Source organism: Bos indicus x Bos taurus, unplaced genomic scaffold (assembly GCF_003369695.1).
Source record: "Bos indicus x Bos taurus breed Angus x Brahman F1 hybrid unplaced genomic scaffold, Bos_hybrid_MaternalHap_v2.0 SuperScaffold_100136, whole genome shotgun sequence".
Lineage (NCBI taxonomy): Eukaryota > Metazoa > Chordata > Mammalia > Artiodactyla > Bovidae > Bos > Bos indicus x Bos taurus.
This window is the reverse complement of record NW_020867068.1, coordinates 278953-297203: the sequence shown is the minus strand read 5'-3', so window position 1 is coordinate 297203 and position 18251 is coordinate 278953. Positions and strand designations below refer to the sequence as shown.

General features: G+C 40.3%; 1 protein-coding gene across 1 annotated transcript in view; it reads left to right on the top strand.

Annotated features, from left to right (window-relative positions):
- The window catches only part of LOC113888446 (multidrug resistance-associated protein 4-like), a 392537-nt gene that overhangs the window by 283188 nt on the left and 91098 nt on the right, over positions 1 to 18251 (top strand). Inside the window, 3 exon segments of the mRNA XM_027535574.1 lie at positions 321 to 415; positions 8060 to 8206; positions 13259 to 13338. Of these exon segments, the coding sequence (XP_027391375.1) occupies positions 321 to 415; positions 8060 to 8206; positions 13259 to 13338 (322 nt within the window).

The following is an 18251-nucleotide window of genomic DNA, read 5'->3' as shown; positions in this document are numbered from 1 at the left end:
GAGTTCCATGTGCTATGCAATAAATTCTTGTTGGTTATCTATTTTAAATATAGTGTGTGCATGGCCATCACAAACTCCCTATCACTTCCCCTTCAGCAACCATAAGTTCATTTTCTAAGTCTCTCTTCATAGACAGTTTTGAGAACTGAAAATCATCATTCAGATTTTTAAAAGGGAGACACACAGAGGGTCTTGTGAGCTGGGAAACACTTTCCAGCATGAAACATGTTTCTCAAATTGAGGTAATTTTTTTTTTTTTTACATTTGTGTAAATTCTATGTTTATGTATAGTGTAATATTTTTTCTTCCCTGTTCCATAGGACGGATGTACAAAGTGACCTGTATTCTGGGGCATTAGTAAAAGAAGATGTAAATACGATGATCATTCTGAACTGGTGCTTAAGAGTTTATTCAGGTAAAGTTGACTCATCTGCTCTATTATATCAGAGTTTAGGGTACTTACAATGAGTCTGTGAACAATGAGGGCTTCCAGAGTAATTCAGTAATGTCTTAACAGATTAACTGTCTGAGTTGCATTTACTCTGAGAATTGATTAGAATTATTATTTTAAAGACCTACTAGAAGAAAAGGGGTTGAATGAAGACTCTTAATTTACTCTGCACTGGATGTTGGTAGTTAAACCAGGATTGCACATTCAGCAAGTCAGCCACTGGATATACGTGGCAATTGTTTATTCTAATATGTTGTTTTAGCTAAATCTGATATTGTTATATGGATGGGCAAGGGGATTAGAAAAGGATCCTCACCCTGTGGTTCAGGTTATTCCAGTTCTGTCCAAATAAGCCTTGGCTTTTATTGATCTTAGATGAAAACCTCCGGCAGCATGGGCCCCAAATAAAAGCATTATTGCCTCCCAGGTATGCATACTTCCCTTCACCACACTGCTCATCTCCTGGGCTTCACTAATTACTTGAGAAGCTAAACAGGGGGATCCAGTGTCTGGGATTAGATTCCCTCTCTTTCTTACCTTGAGATTACAAGTTATCTCCTCTAGACTGTGTGATTATTTTAACATTTGGCTTTCCAGACTAATATTAACTAATACTAACACAAGAATGTTTAGAATATATATAGCATTAAATACTATTTAATGCATATGTTCACCTAAAATTTTAAATATATTCTTTATCCATTCATCTGTTGATGGATATTTAGATTGCTTCCGTGTCCCAGATATTGTAAATAGTGCGGCTATGAACATTGGGTTCATGTGTCTTGTTGAATTATGGTTTTCTCAGGGTACCCGCGTAATAGGATTGCTGGGTCATCAGTTCAGTTCAGTTCCTCAGTTGTGTCTGATTCTTTGCAACCCCATGGATTGCAGCATCCCAGCCCTCCTTGTACATCACCAACTCTAGGGGTTTACCCAAAATCATGTCCATTGAGTCCGTGTTACCATCCAACCATCTCATGTTCCGCTGGCATCCCCTTCTCCTGCCACCTTCAATCTTTCCCAGCATCAGGGTCTTTTCAAATGGGTCAGTACTTTGCATAAGATGGCCAAAGTACGGGAGTTTCAGCTTCAACATCAGTCCTTCCAATGAACACTCAGGAGTGATCTCCTTTAGGATGGACTGGTTGGATCTCCTTGCAGTCCAAGAGACTCTCAAGAGTCTTCTCCAACACCACAGTTCAAAAGCATCAATTCTTCAGTGTTCAGCTTTCTTTATAGTCAGACTCCCACATGACTAATGACTAATGGAAAAACCATAGCCTTAACTAGATGGACCTTCGTTGACAAAGTAATGTCTCTGCTTTTTAATATGCTATCTAGGTTAGTCATAATGTTCCTTTAAAGGAGTAAGCATCTTTTAATTTCATGGCTGCAGTCACCATCTGCAGTGATTTTGGAGTCCCCAGAAATAAAGTCAGCTACTGTTTCCACTGTTTTCCCATCTATTTGCCATGAAGTTATGGGTCTGGATGCCATGATCTTAGTTTTCTCAATGTTGAGTTTTAAGCCAACTTTTTCACTCTTCTCTTTCACTTTCAGCAAGAGGCTCTTTATTTCTTCTTCACTTTCTGCCATAAGGGTGGTGTCATCTGCATATCTCAGGTTTTTTATATGTTCTCCTGGCAATCTTGATTCCAGTTTGTGCTTCCTCCAGCCCAGCGTTTCTCATGATGTACTCTGCATCTAAGTTAAATAAGCAGGGTGACAATATACAGCCTCGACATACTCCTTTTCCTATTTGGAACCAGTCTGTTGTTTCATGTCCAATTCTAACAGTTGCTTCCTGACCTGTATACAGATTTCTCAAGAGGCAGATCAGGTGGTCTGGTATTCTCATCTCTTTCCAAATTTTCCAGTTTGTTTTGATCTACACTGTCAAAGGCTTTGGCATAGTCAATAAAGCAGAAATAGATGTTTTTATGGAACAATCATGCTTTTTTGATGATCCAATGAATGTTGGCAATTTGATCTCTGGCTCCTCTGCCTTTTCTAAAACCAGCTTGAACATCTGGAGGTTCAGAGTTCATGTATTTTTGAAGCCTGGCTTGGAGAATTTTGAGCATTACTTTACTAGAGTGTGAGATGAGTGCAATTGTGTGGTAGTTTGAGCATTCTTTGGCATTGCCTTTCTTAGGGATTGGAATGAAAACTGAACTTTTCCAGTCCTGTGGCCACTGCTGAGTTTTCCAAATTTGCTGGCATATTGAGTGCAGCACTTTCACAGCATCATCTTTCAGGATTTGAAATAGCTCAATTGGAATTCCATCACCTCCACTAGCTATGTTTGTAGTGATGCTTTCTAAGTCCCACTTGACTTCACATTCCAGGATGTTTGCCTCTATGTGAGTGATCACACCATTGGGATCATCTGGGTCATGAAGATCTTTTTTTGTACAGTTCTTCTGTGTATTCTTGTCACCTCTTCTTAATATCTTCTGCTTCTGTTAGGTCAATACCATTTCTGTCCTTTTTTGAGCCCATCTTTGCATGAAATGTTCCTTTGGTATGTCTAATTTTCTTGAAGAGATCTCTAGTCTTTCCCATTCTGTTGTTTTCCTGTATTTCTTTGACTGATCGCTGAGGAAGGCTTTTTATCTATCCTTGCTATTCTTTGGAACTCTGCATTCAGATGCTTATATCTTTCCTTTTCTCCTTTGTTTTTCATTTCTCTTCTTTGCACAGCTATTTGTAAGGCCTCCTCAGAGAGCCATTTTGCTTTTTTGCATTTCTTTTACATGAGGATGGTCTTGATCCCTGTCTCCTGTACAATGTCACGAACCTCCATCCAGAGTTCATCAGGCACTCTGTCTATCAGATCTAATCCCTTAAATCTATTTCCCACTTCTGCTGTATAATCATAAGGGATTTGATTTAGATCATACCTGAGTGGTTTAGTGGTTTTTTCTACTTTCTTCAATTTAATTCTGAATTTGGCAATAAGGAGTTCAAAGCTCCCGGCCTTGTTTTTGCTGACTGTATAGAGCTTCTCCATCTTTGGATGCAAAAAATATAATCAATCTGATTTTGGTGTTGACCATCTGGTGATGTTTGCTATGACCAGTGCATTTTCTTGGCAAAACTCTATTAGTCTTTGTCCTGCTTCATTCTGTATTCCAAGGCCAAATTTGCCTGTTACTCCAGGTGTTTCTTTACTTCCTACTTTTGCATTCCAGTCCCCTATAATGAAAAAGACATCTTTTTTGGGTGTTAGTTCTAAAAGGTCTTGTAGGTCTTCACAGAACAGTTCAACTTCATCTTCTTCAGCATTACTAGTTGGGGCATAGACTTGGATTACTGTGATATAGAATGGTTTGCCTTAGAAATGAACAGAGATCATTCTGTTGTTTTTGAGATTGCATCCAAGTACTGCATTTCAGAGTCTTTTGTTGACCATGATGGCTACTCCATTTCTTCTGAGGGATTCCTGCCTGCAGTAGTAGATATAATGGTCATCTGAGTAAAATTCACCCATTCCAGTCCATTTTAGTTCGCTGATTCCTAGAATGTTGATGTTCACTCTTTGCCATCTCTTGTCTGACCACTTCCAATTTGCCTTGATTCATGGACCTGACATTTCAGGTTCCTATGCCATATTGCTCTTTACAGCATCAGACCTTGCTTCTATCACCAGTCACATCCACAGCTGGGTATTGTTTTTGCTTTGGCTCCACCCCTTCATTCTTTCTGGAGTTATTTCTCCACTGATCTTCAGTAGCAAGTTGGGCACCTACCGACCTGGGGAGTTCATCTCTCAGTGACCTATCCTTTTGCTTTGCTGGGTCGTATGGTAGTTCTATTTTTACTTTTTAAGGAACCTCCATACTGGAAAAGCAGATTACCTTACCTGCCTTCTGCAAAACCTGTATGCAGATAAAGAAATAATACTTAGAACCAGATATGCAACAATGGATTGCTTCCAAATAGGGAAAGGAATACATCAAGGCTGTATATTGTCATCTTGTTTATTTAATATGTGCAGACTATATCATGTGAAATGCCAGCCTGAATGGCTCACAAGCTGGAATCATGTTTGCCCAGAAAAATAACACCTCAGATATGCAAATGACACCACCCATATGGCAGAAAGCAAAGAGGAACTAAGAAGCCTCTTGATGAAGATGAAAGAGGAGAGTGATAAAGCTGGCTTAAAACTCAGCATTCAAAATATGAACATCATGGTATCTAGTCCCATCACTTCATGGCAATTAGATGAGGAAACAATGGAAATAGTGATAGACTTTATTTTCTTGTGTTCCAAAATCACTGCAGATGGTGACTGCGGCCACGAAATTAAAAGATGCTTGCTCCTTGGAAGAAAAGATATGACAAACCTAGACAGCACATTAAAATGCAGAGACATTACTTTGCTGACAAAGGTCTGTATGGTCAAAGATATGGTTTTCCCAGTAGTATGTACAGATGTGGGAGTTGGACCGTAAAGAAAGCTGACCACAGAAAAATGGATGCTTTTGAAGTGTTGTCCTGAATAAGACTCTTGAGAGTCCTTTGGACTGCAAGGAGACCAAACCAGTCAGCCCCAAAGGAAATGAACCCTAAATATTCATTGGCAGGAGAGATGCTGAAGCTGAAACTCCAATATTTTGGCCACCTCATACGAAGAGTTGACTCATTGAAAAAGACCCTGATGCTGGGAGGGATTGAGGGCAGGAGGAGAAGGGGACGACAGAGGATGAGATGGCTGGATGGCATCACTGACTCAATGGACATGAGTTTGAACAAACTCTGGGAGATAGTAAAGGATAGGGAAGCCTGATGTGCTGCTATTCAGGGGGTCACAAAGAGTCAGACACAACTGAGTGACCGAACAAGAACAATGCTCCATAGTGTCTGTATCAATTTACCTTCTCACCAACAATGCAAGAGGGTTCCCTCTTCTCCACACCCTCTCTCACCTTTATTGTTTTTATATTTTTTGATGAGGGCCATCCTGACTGGTTTGAGGTGATACCTTATTGTAGTTTTGATCTGCATTTCTCTAATAGTGATGTTGAGCATCTTTTTATGTGCCTCTTGGCCATCTGGGTGTCTTCTTTGGAGAAATGTCTCTTTAGGTCTCCTGCCCATTTTTTGCTTGGGTTGTTTGTTTTTTTTTGGATATTGAGCTGCATAAGCTGTTTGTATATTGTTGAGATTAATCCCTGGTCAGTTGCTTAGTTCACCCTTATTTTCTCCTATTCTAAGGGCTGTCTTTTCATTTCGTTTATGGTACATATATACACTGGAATATTACTTATCCGTAGAAAGGAACAAATTTGGGTCGTCTGTAGAGATGTGGATGGACCTAGAGTCTGTCATACAGAGTAAACTAAAAGTAAAGTAATCGCTCTTTTTATATAAGCCAAAAATATGCTTATATTAATGCATATATATGACATCTAAAAAGATGGCACAGATGAACCTATTTGCAGGGCTAGGAATAGAGTTGTAGATGTAGAGAATAGATGTGTGGACACAGAGGGTGAGGTGGGGAGGAGGGAAAGATGAATTGGGAGATTAGGATTGCCATATGTACACCAGCATGTGTGAGACAGATAGCCAGTGGGAAGCTGCTGTGTAGCACAGGGAGTTCAATTCAGTGCTCTGTGATGACCTAGAGGGGAGGCATACAGGGAAGGGAGGTCCAAGAGGGAGGGGATATATGTATACATATAGCTGATTTACTTCATTGTACAGCAGAAACTAACACAACATTGTAAAGCAGCTCTACTCCAATAATTTTTTAAATAAATAAAAACTTAAATAGTCTCACAGGAAATGCTTCTATAAAGTTTTTACAAAGAGCGAGTTATGTAAAAATGCACTCATTGAAATTTGGTGTTTATTTTGCTGATCACTTGCTAAGAAATTTGAATCCATTAGCTAACTAACTTCTGAATTTGTGAATTATGGGGGCTTAAAGAGGAAGGAAGGGGTTCTGTTTCACATTCATTTTGGATGGTGGGTCAAGGCAAATGCCTGTTGATGGAATTCAGGAATTTGAACAGCTTTCAGAATTTAAATAACACTGATGTATTAGCTGACTGGAAAAACAGTACTTGAGGGAATAATTATTATAGAAGTTATCCCCACTATATTTAGCACTGTGAGTTGAAGAGATGTTCAGAGGGCTATTTTAATTTTTATATGCATGGTAGTGCTCATTTTTATTATTGATTAAACAAATGTAAATGATTGTATTTATTTACAAGTGTTTTGAAAGTGCAAGTGTTAGTCGCTCAGTCATGTCCAACTCTTTGGACAGGACTGTAGCCTGCAAGTCTCCTTTGTCCATGGACAAGAATACTAGAGATGGTAGCCATTCCCTTCTCCAGGGGATCTTCCCAACCTAAGGACTGAACCCAGGTCTCCTGCATTGCATGCTTTATTCTGAACTGAGCCCCCAAACACATAGTGAGAGATTAGGTACTTGTCTAGATTTACTATCTCATGTCAAAATATAATCTGTAGTTTCTTGCAATTCAGTTATTTAAAAGATTGTCCACTTGCAACTTAACATTGTCTTTTCATACTCTTTAAAGCTACTTGGGCATAGAAGTAGCTACTTTATTTTAAATATTTTAAATTTTTATTAATTTTTATTACAGTATAGTTGCTTTCCAATATTTTGTTAGTTTCTACTATACATCAGAGTGAGCCAATTATATATAAATATCCTCTCTTTTTTGGATTTCCTTCCTATCTAGGCCACCAGAGAGCTTTGAGTAGAGCTCCTTGTGCTAAACAGTAGGTTCTTAAGAGGCTACTTTACATGGAAATGAATTTCCTTGTAAATTACAAGGAAGTGGTAAATCATTTCTCTTGTTCCCTGCTAACTCACATGCTGGTACCAAAGCATACCTCAGTTTTAGCTTATGGAACATATTGTAAATTGTGAGATTTGAAATGCAGAGAAAGAAAGATTAACTCCTTTTTATAATTATTTTTCTTGTGAGTTTTTATTAGAACTTGTAATTGACTTAGGAAAGCCTAGACTGAAACTGTAGTTTACACATGATTTTTTCCCCTCTGTGTTGTTTCTTTTAGTGAGAGGAAAACAGTGATTTTTATATTTTTCTTTATAAATGTATTTTGTGAAAGCATTAAACTCGTACAGAATCTACTTTATATATATATATGTACTGCTGCTGCTGCTAAGTCAGTTCAGTCGTGTCCAACTCTGTGCAACCCCATAGATGGCAGCCCACCAGGCTCCCCCGTCCCTGGGATTCTCCAGGCAAGAACACTGGAGTGGGTTGCCATTTCCTTCTCCAATGCATGAAAGTGAAAAGTGAAAGTGAAGTCACTTAGTCGTGTCAGACCCTCAGTGACCCCACGGACTGCAGCCTTCCAGGCTCCGCCATCCATGGGATTTTCCAGGCAAGAGTACTGGAGTGGGGTGCCATTGCCTTCTCCGTATATATGTACATATATATGTTTTTTATTCTATATTCTGTATATGTAGATCTCTATACAATTTTTATTTAAAGAATAAAATACACAGTATCTTTACAAACTGCCTACCATGCCTTAGTGTCATTGAGGATAAGGCAGAAATCTTGTGCTGAGTGATGTTTTTTATTTCAGGGTTAACTGTGTCTACCATCCTTTTTGGCGTCACAAGGTCTCTGTTGATATTCTACATCCTTGTTAATTCTTCACAAACTTTGCACAACAAAATATTGGAGTCCATTTTGAGAGCTCCCGTATTGTTCTTCAATAGCAACCCAATAGGTAAGTCAGACACCAAGTTTCTCAGTGAATATGTCTTATTAACACATTTAGTGCCTAATTACATTTTTGTATTTGAAAATGGAAGAGATGCTTGGAAGAAAATCACTGTGTGTGTTTATTCATTTTATACAAAAAGTTCACTGATAATTTTTCCTATCAGAGAAAATCTGAATATAGGAGCCTGTAACCTTTTATTCCAATTTATGTGTCTATAAAGATAAATGAATGTTTACTTTGCAGGATGGTTTAGGTGTCCATCTGTTGCGTGGCATATGAAACACGCAGCATATGATGGAAATGTGTTGACATGTTTTTGATAGCTGTTGAAACGTTGGCTGTGTTACATACTGTTAAGCTAACTAGTTAGGACCTTCTTCCAGGAACATCTCTACAGAAGACAGGCTGTATGTTTCTTTCTTTCACTTCTCATCCATATCTGGGACCACAGAGCTCTGGCATGTGCTCATGTTTTGAGTTTTATCTAAATGGTAATGGAAAATTAATTAAAATACAGTATCAGTGAAATGTATACAACCTCTTCAATAAAATCAGCCCTCTAGTTTTACAATGGACTTTTAATTATATTTAAGAGGTCTTGTGGTACATAGCAGGTGGATCTTCAGTATTAGTAAGAGTGTCCCCAAAGGTTTCCCAGTGGCTGCTTCCTCCATCCTGAGGCCTTTGACCTGTCTTGCTTTGGAAGATACCCTTCTGACCTGGGTTCCTGTGAAGAGTTAGTGCATCAGCGCACATGCCCATTCTGTTCAGTTGGTTAGACTTGTGCTGAGGCCCAGGGTGGCTCTGTTTTTGCAGGTGATGATTGACAGGACCTGTCGAGTCAGGGATGTGACTGAAGGGAGGACAGGAGTAGCCTTGGCCTCATCAATTAGCTGTGCGATCAAGGCCAAAGTAGGTAAAGTAGGTAGATACTACTGGACAGGCAAATCTCAAGGCAGGATATTGTCATGGTTATAAGTATGGACTCTAGAACAAACTTCCTGGGTTTAGTCCTGGTGCTAGTTACTAATAGTAATAGCCAGTCGTAGTTATGTTAATACTTATGTGCTAGTTATTTAATTTCTCTGTGTCTTGATTTTCTTACCTGTAAAATGAGAATACTGTTCACACACTTACCGATATCTTGATGTTGTGGGCATTAAGCAGGTTAATGCATTAGCACACAGCACATAGTCAGTGCCTAATGAACCTTAGTGTGGATGACCACATGGTGTCTGGGAACTTTCTCAATGGGAATAACCACTGCCCTTCCTGTTTCACAAGACTGTTGCAAGGATTAAAGAAGACTGTTTAGGGCAGCACCTTGTGCAGATTTATTCAACACATGTTGTTTAGTGCAGGCACAGCGTGGAGCACAGGATGGCAAACTACAAAGGCTCACACTCTTCATCTTATTATGAAGCTGGAGTGAGGAAGTGATTGGAAGAGTCTGTGCTATTATGGCTGTGATTTACTCTACTTTACCTGTTAATGTGAAAACTATAGTAGTAAATTTGGGAGCATAAAGTGAGACTGAATTTCTGTTAAGACAGCCTCTGAGCTTGTGACCACAGTTGACCAGGCTGTTTATGACCTGTAGGCCTCTCCAGATGCTGATTTATTTATTATTCAAGGATTTGGAGCCATGTTTAAATGTTCAAGGTCACTAACCCTGGAGCAGTGGGTATACCAGTGTATCTTTCCTCTCCCTCCTGTATCTATTATCAGAACTTCATTCCTTCAAGAAAATAGAAGCCCAAATAAGTACTGCAAAGATAGGTCCAAAGGTTTAGGGGCATCAATTATTTGCTCTTTTAGTGGTATATTAAATTGAATTCTTCCCTGTCTTTAATCTCAAAAGTAGAATTTGTAATAGATAATTTATGGTGGACTTTGTTTCTGGTATGTGAAGTCATGAAGAGAGAACCACATATAGCAGTGTTACTGTTACTGAGTTCAAGCTCACTCTCCTCACCTCACAAAAGACCAGTAAGACTCACAGAAGAGGTATTGAGGCAAGGAATAGCAACTTTATTTGGAATGTTGGCAGACTGAGAAGAAGGCAGACTAATGTCTCAAAATAACTATATTATTGGTGTCTGGGTACCTTTTTTTTTTTTTTTTTCTTGAAAAAAGAAGGAAAGGAGGTGAGGAAGTAAAGTCAAAAGGCCATTAATCGTACAAAACAGGAGGGTATTTATTAATGTCTTCTTTTCTGCAGACCATCCACAGGTGCTGAGAGTCAGAAAGTCTCCCTGTAAGCTGAAAAAAACCCACTTTAGTTTGACATTCAGGCAGAGGGGCAGGGTTCCCTGACAAAAACAATGAATAGCAAAGGCTAAAGTCAAAGAAATAGATCCAACGTGGAGTCAAAATTGGTTCTTCCCTATAACAGTTCTTTTGATGGGCACCTCTGCTATCTGAAGCCAGTATCCTGTGCTTTCTCATCCTGAGTCTCCTCAGGGTGCCACTCTTGCAGGAGTGCAGGGTCCTGATGGCTGCAGCATCCTTTGTTTACTGATATGGTGGATGGCATTTTTAGTTCATACCAAGTATTTACTAGAAATTAGTTCTCATCATCTAATCCTATAGCCTTCAGTATAGACTGTTGTTATGGATTCTGAGAAGGGAAATAAAATCAATGATAAGTAATCCTTAGTCATTTAGTAATATTTGTGTTTTCCTGCCTATATACCTCTGATCTTCGTAGATGCTTCTTCATAAGTCTGTGCTAGTCACACTTGGTACATGTCTGAAAATAATGACTTATCCCAGTAGTAAACTCATAACTTGGAAATGGTCAGAATCCACAGTTTCCCAAAACGTGAGGTACTATGAACAATCTGGATGGAAAAAAGTACAGAGGGGTTATAATTATGTTTATTTAAAGAATATCGTACTGGATGCTTGGGGCTAGTGCACTGGGACGACCCAGAGGGATGGTATGGGGAGGGAGGAGGGAGGAGGGTTCAGGATGGGGAACACATGTATACCTGTGGCAGATTCGTTTTGATATTTGGCAAAACTAATACAATTATGTAAAGTTTAAAAATAAAATAAAATTTAAAAAAAAAGAATATCACTTGACAAAATTAATCTTGATAACGAAAGCAAAATTAATGTAACACTTAGGATTAACTTAGATATTTTGCAACTGTTTATTTACCGGTTTAGCACTTGGAATGAGTCTTAGATGGGATGGATCTAAAAGGAGGGAGCATTCTAAATCCACCAACCCTTCTTGATACAATGACAATATTCCCCCATTCTTTTAAAAATCTGGACTCTATTTCAACTGCCCAGACACTGCCATTTGGTGATATTTTTATTTCTCTTTAGGTATCATCCTATTGTCTCTTTCATTTTACCACTGACATCAGCTTTTTTCATTTGAATTTGTAATATATTTTGTTGTTTAATTGCTAAATTATGTCCAACTCTTTTGTGGTCTCATGGACTGTAGCCCACCAGGCTCCTTTGTCCATAGAATTTTCCAGTCAAGAATACTGGAGTGAATGCCACTTCCTTCTCCAGGGGATCATCCCCACCCAGGGATTAAGCCTGTGTCTCTTGTGTCTCCTGCATTGGCAGGTCGAATTTTTACCACTGAGCCATGATGGGAAGGCCAATATATTAAATATTTAATACATATACTTCTTTTAGATTTATTTATTTATTTTTAGTTGCATTGGGTCCTTGTTGCTGTGCTTGGGTTTTCTCCAGTTATGACAAGCAGGGGCTCCCCTTCATTGCAGAGCTTGGGCTTCTCATGTGGTGGCCTCTCTTCTTGAGGAGCTCAGGCTCTAGGTGCAGGGGCTTCAGTAGTTGTGGAACATAGGCTTAGTTACTCTGTGGCATGTGGGATCTTCCCGGACCAGGGATCGAACTTGTGTCCCCTGCACTAGGGACACTGTACCACAGGGAAGTTCCTAAATATATACACTTCAAAAATGTGTTTTGATTTGTTTATAAATTGTTTCTTTGAAAGCTCCTATCAGAGAAAAAAAATGAGTAATATCTTTTTTTATTAATTAATTAATTTATTTTACTTTACAATATTGTATTGGTTTTGCCATACATTGACTTGAATCCACCATGAGTGTACATGTGTTCCCCATTCTGAACCCCCCACCCACCTCCCTCTCCATCACATCCCTCTGGATCCTCCCAGTGCACCAGCCTGGAGCACCCTGTATCATGCATTAAACCTAGACTGGCGATTCGTTTCACATATGATATTTTACATGTTTCAATGCCATTCTCCCTTATCATCCCACCCTCACCCTCTCCCACAGAGTCCAAAAGACTGTTCAATACATCTGTGCCTCTTTTGCTGTCTTGCATACAGGGTTATCGTTACCTTCTTTCTAAATTCCATATATTTGCATTCAGTTCAGTTCAGTTCAGTTCAGTCACTCAGTCGTGTCTGACTCTTTGCAACCCCAAGCATGCCAGGCCTCCCTGACCATCACCAACTCCAGGAGTTCACTCAAACTCATGTCCATCAAGTAGGTGATGCCATCCAGCCATCTCATCCTCTGTCATCCCCTTCTCCTGCCCCAAGTCCCTCCCAGCATCAGAGTCTTTTCCAATGACTCAACTCTTCACATGAGGTGGCCAAAGTACTGGAGTTTCAGCTTTAGCATCAGTCCTTCCAATGAAAACCCAGGACTGATCTCCTTTAAGATGGACTGGTTGGATCTTCTTGCAGTGCAAGGGACTCTCAAGAGTCTTCTCCAACATCTCAGTTCAAAAGCATCAATTCTTCGGTGCTCAGCTTTCTTCACAGTCCAACTCTCACATCCATACATGACCACTGGAAAAACCATAGCCTTGACTAGACGGACCTTTGTTGGCAAAGTAATGTCTCTGCTTTTGAATATGCTATCTAAGTTGGTCATAACTTTCCTTCCAAGGAGTAAGCATCTTTTAATTTCATGGCTGAAATCACCATCTGCACTGATTTTGGAGCCCCCAAAAATAAAGTCTGACACTGTTTAGTATACTGTATTGGTGTTTTTCTTAAATGAGTAATATATTGTCCTATTCTTGTAGGAAGAATTTTAAATCATTTCTCCAAAGACATTGGGCATATGGATGACTTGCTGCCTTTGATATTTCAAGATTTCATTCAGGTAACTCACCAGTCTTGTCAGAGTTCTCCCAGGGAGTAGCAGAGTGCCTGCTCCTCAAGGCCTTTTCACAGGGACTTAGGGTGGGCCTTTCAGCCTGGCGATGTATTATTACCTTCAGCAAAGGTCGTGTTTTGTAAGAGAAAGGTGCGGCTGTGATTGGGAGGCTGAGTTAACATGAGTAACACCTGTCATGAGTGGCTCCACAGTCACGTCAAGGTTGGTCTGAAGCAGCAACAGGTTGGGTAAGTGGTTCTCCCTCTGCGTTCCAGGTGTCTGGCTAGGATTCCCTTTACTGTGAGCACATTTCATAACAGAAGCAGTCACCTCTCATGGAAAGATAGACTAGATAAGCTAAATTATGTATTGTATTACCACAGAAGCCAAGTATTTATTGCACCATTTTTTTTTTTTGATAGGGTCAAATGTGATGGCTTAGAAAAGATTAGTAATAATAAGGTGAAAATAATACTTGATCAAGGACAATAAAAGGCAGTTATTGATACAAAGAGTTTAATCCAGTAATTTGATTAAAGGATCAAAGTTATCTCAGAAAATGTCTTCTTTGTTTTTGCAGGCAGTTTTTCTTTTCACATGTTAAAGTCTCTGTTTTAATGGATCTTAAAAACAAACAAACAAACAAACAAACAAAAAAGGCAGAAATACCCACGGGAATGCTTCTAGCCAGCCTTTGTTTGGTCTGTGAACTTGAGGTTCTAAGGAATGATGCTGGGTCATCTCAGCTCTTGTTTCCTCATTCAGTATCATTGCTCACCTGGGGTGTTTTCTCTGTTATTCCTGTCTGCTTTTCAGTGATTCAAGCTATGTGACTTTCTAAGTGTTTATTTTGTAAATGAAATGCATTTATCAAAAGCTGCACACAGAAATGGAGAAGGCAATGGCACTCCACTCCAGTACTCTTGCCTGGAAAATCCCATGGATAGAGGAGCCTGGTAGGCTTCAGTCCATGGGGTCGCTAAGAGTCAGACATGACTGGGCGACTTTACTTTCACTTTTCACTTTCATGCATTGGAGAAGGAAATGGCAACCCACTCCAGTATTCTTGCCTGGAGAATCCCAGGGGCAGGAGAGCCAGGTGGGCTGATGTCTGTGGGGTCGCACAGAGTCGGACACGACTGAAGTGACTTAGCAGCAGCACACAGAAATGCAGCAATGAATATCTGAATGCAAACAGCACAGCCTGTGGGCAAAGGCTTCCACTATTTACCAATGAGAAGTAAGCTGAGACTCAGAGGCAGAGGTCTTTTACTGCAAAGATATATGTGCTTTTTTTTTTTTTTTTCTGGAAACTTATTTTATAAAGGTGTCCTCTTGGGTTTAGCTATATTACTAATCCCCAGAAGCAGTCTTTCAGTAAAGCAGTATCACATCTTGACAGTGATTGTTAATTACTTTAAAAAGACTTTGTGAAAGGTTCTGTTCCTTTGCTACTATAAACTAGGTCAAGGTTGGGTTTCCAAAGCTGGCTGGCTTGCTGTGTGCTTGGCACATGGTTAATTGGCCCTTATGATCAGAATCCATCACATATTTTTGCATGACCTAAAGAGGGATAGGAACAGATGCTATCTGATTTCAGGATAAACATTCTTAGTCATGTGAGGAGAGAAAATTTCAGTCTCAATGATTTCCCATCCCAGCTTTTCCACTTGTAGTTCTATTATCTTGAAGTCCAGGTCCTCCAGGTGGAGGCATCCTAAAGGTCATTGAAAGTTAGAGTCTGGTATTTGAGGGAGAGACCTGGAATGGCACCAGTGTATTCTTCACTGAGAAGGTAGTAGTTGAATCTGTGAAGATGGATAAGATTGCCCAGAGAGAGTGAGGCATGTTTAGGGACCAAGATCAGAACCTTTTGGAAGCCTTGATATTTAGAAAGCTGAGAGAGGAGGCAAGCAGAGGAGACACACAGTGAACAACAAGGAATGAGAGGAGGAGACAGGGTGGAGACCTGAGAAAGGACAGGTCTGCTCAATGCAAATGAGAAGGTGAGCCCACGGAGAGTTGTTGTTTGATTTGGAATCAGGAGGTGTCAGTGACCCAAGAAGCAGGTTCCAGATGTGAGGAGGCCAGAATGCAAAAGGCTGAGAATCCAGGAGATGTGGAGGGACTTGAGGTGAAGACAGGCTACTCCTGGAAGGAGTTTGAATGAAGTGGGAGAGAGGCCCATCTGGAATGCAGGGTCTGAGGAGGTGTTGCTGGCTGTTTGGGTTTGTAATTTGAGTTGGGGGTATGTGTGAGGTGGTGGGTTGTATTCTCTCTCTCTCTCCTTCTGTTCAACAAATAGGGATTATAGTTGAGACCCTGAGGTACAAGGGTGAGTGGACACAAAGCCCTCTTCCAGGACCCCCAGGGGAGGGAAAACAAAGTGAAAGTCACTCATTCATGTCCAGCTCTTTGTGACCCCATGAACTATACAGTCCTTGGAATTCTCCAGGCCAGAATACTGGAGTGGGCAGCCTATCCTTTCTCCAGGGGATCTTCCTTACCTAGAAATCAAACTGGGGTCTCCTGCATTGAAGGCAGATTCTTTACCAACTGAGCTACAAGGAAAGCCCAAGAATACTGGAATGGATAGCTTATCCCTTCTCCAGGGGATCTTCCCTACCCAAGAATCAAACTTGGGTCTCCTGCATTGCAGGCAGATTCTTTACCAACTGAGCTATCAGGGAAACCCAAGGAAAGGAACCACATAGAAACTCACCTCTTGCTGCCTTTGGAATCTGAATTGTGCAAGTACCTTGGAGGAAGTCCTGAAAGGCAAACTGGGTGTGGGAGCTGGAGCAGTTAGGGAGTCTGGTCCAGGAAGTGGGTGGAGTTCCTATGAAGTGACCTTTCATCCCAGAGGAAAGGAAAATGCTCCTGTGGGTGGTGGAACAGGAGGTGCTGCCAGAAGCTCAGTTCCTATGTGGGAAGCAGTCTTTTCTTTCTGTCACTATTGAGAGTGGGGTCAGGAAGGGGCTTGTTCAGCTTTTTTGAAGGGGCTGTTTCAAAGGATGCAGTTAGTGTCAAGTGGGTTGGAACTCATTTCTGATGATTCTGATCAGCCTTGGTATATTTTATAAACCTTGGAAAATACTTGATTATTTTCATGTTTATTACATCTAAAGGGTTTATTCCATATACTTTTCCTTATCTAATTCCTTCTTATTCTCTTAAATGAAATCTCAGGTAATTTGTTTAATATTTTGTAGTAGTGATGGCAAGTGTGAAAACCCTGGATTCTGACTAGTGCATCCACACTTCAGGACAGTCCATCCCCTCAAGTGATGTCATTCAGAGATAACATCCCAAAAGAGGGGTGATCACAAGTTTGTACACCATTGTGTACCCTGACTCTTATAACAACAGATGTCTTGCCTGTTCAGTCACATTATAGTTATTGACAAAGGGAGCTGTTCACAATTCCAAAGGAAGAAGAGAGGTAGCATTAAAAAAAAAAAAAAAAAATCCAATTTGTATAGTGTTCTTGGTGGCTCAGATGGTAAAGAATCCACCTGCAATGCAGGAGACCTGGATTTGATCCCTGGGTTGGGAAGATCCTCTGGAGGAGGGCATGGCAACCTGCTCCAGTATTCTTGCCTGGAGAACCCCCATGGACAGAGGAGCCTGGTGGGCTACAGTCCCTTGGGTTGCAAAGAGTCAGACATGATTGAGCGACTAAGCACAGCACTTGGTAATCATTTACGATGTCAACAGCTTCAAAGAGCCCTGGAGTGAGGAGGCATGCAGTCTCCCTTTTGAAGCTTGAGTCCTGGATCACCCTCTTACCATCTCTGCCACACAAAAACAACACGTCCTGTCTGGAAAACAGGGAAAATAATACCAACTTTATAAGGTTTATTGGGGAGACAAAATGAATTTGTTTTAATAAAATTCTTAGCACAAAAGCTAACTGCATCTTGAGCACCAAATCAGATCTATTTAGTTCAATTGCTCCATAACGTCCAACTCTTTGCAACCCCATAACTGCAGCACGGCAGGCTTCCCTGTCCATCATCAACCCCCAGAGCTTGCTGAAACTTATGTCCATCGAGTCGGTGATGCCATCCAACCATCTCATCCTCTGTAGTCCCCTTTTCTTCCTGCCTTCAATCTTTCCCAGCATCAGGGTCTTTTCCAATGAGTCAGTTCTTCGCATTAGGTGGCCAAAGGATTGGAGTTTCAGCTTCAGCATCAGTCCTTCCAATGAATATTCAGGACAGATTTCCTTTAGGATGGACTGGTTGGATCTCCTTGCTGTCCAAGGGACTCTCAAGAGTCTTCTCCAACACTGCAGTTCAAAAGCATCAATTCTCCAGGCACTCAGCTTTCTTTATAGTCCAACTCTCACATTCATACATGACTACTGGAAAAAACATTGTTTTGACTAGATGGACCTTTGTAGGCAAAGTAATGTCTCTGCTTTTTAATATGCTGTCTATGTGGGTCCTAGCTTTTCTTCCAAGGAGCAAGCGACTTTTAATTTCATGGATACAGTCACCATCTCCAGTGATTTTGGAGCCCAAGAAAATAAAATCTCTCATTATTTCCCCATATATTTGCCCTGGAAGTGATGGGATCAAATGCATGATCTTAGACATCTGAATGTTGAGTTTTAAGCCAACTTTTTCACTCTCTTTTTTAACTTTCATCAAGAGGCTCTTTAGTTCTTCACATTCTGCCATAAGTCAAGGCTATGTATTATCACCCTGCTTATTTAAATTACATGCTGAGTACATCATGCAAAATGCCAAGGTGAATAAAGCACAAGCTGGAATCAAGATTGCCGGGAGAAATATCAATAATCTCAGATATGCAGATGTGCACTAAATAATGCATCATTATTTTAAAACACCAAATGTATTTTTAAGTAGGAGAAATAGTCTGCTAAAGGCATGGTGTTGAATTAAAATTATTGT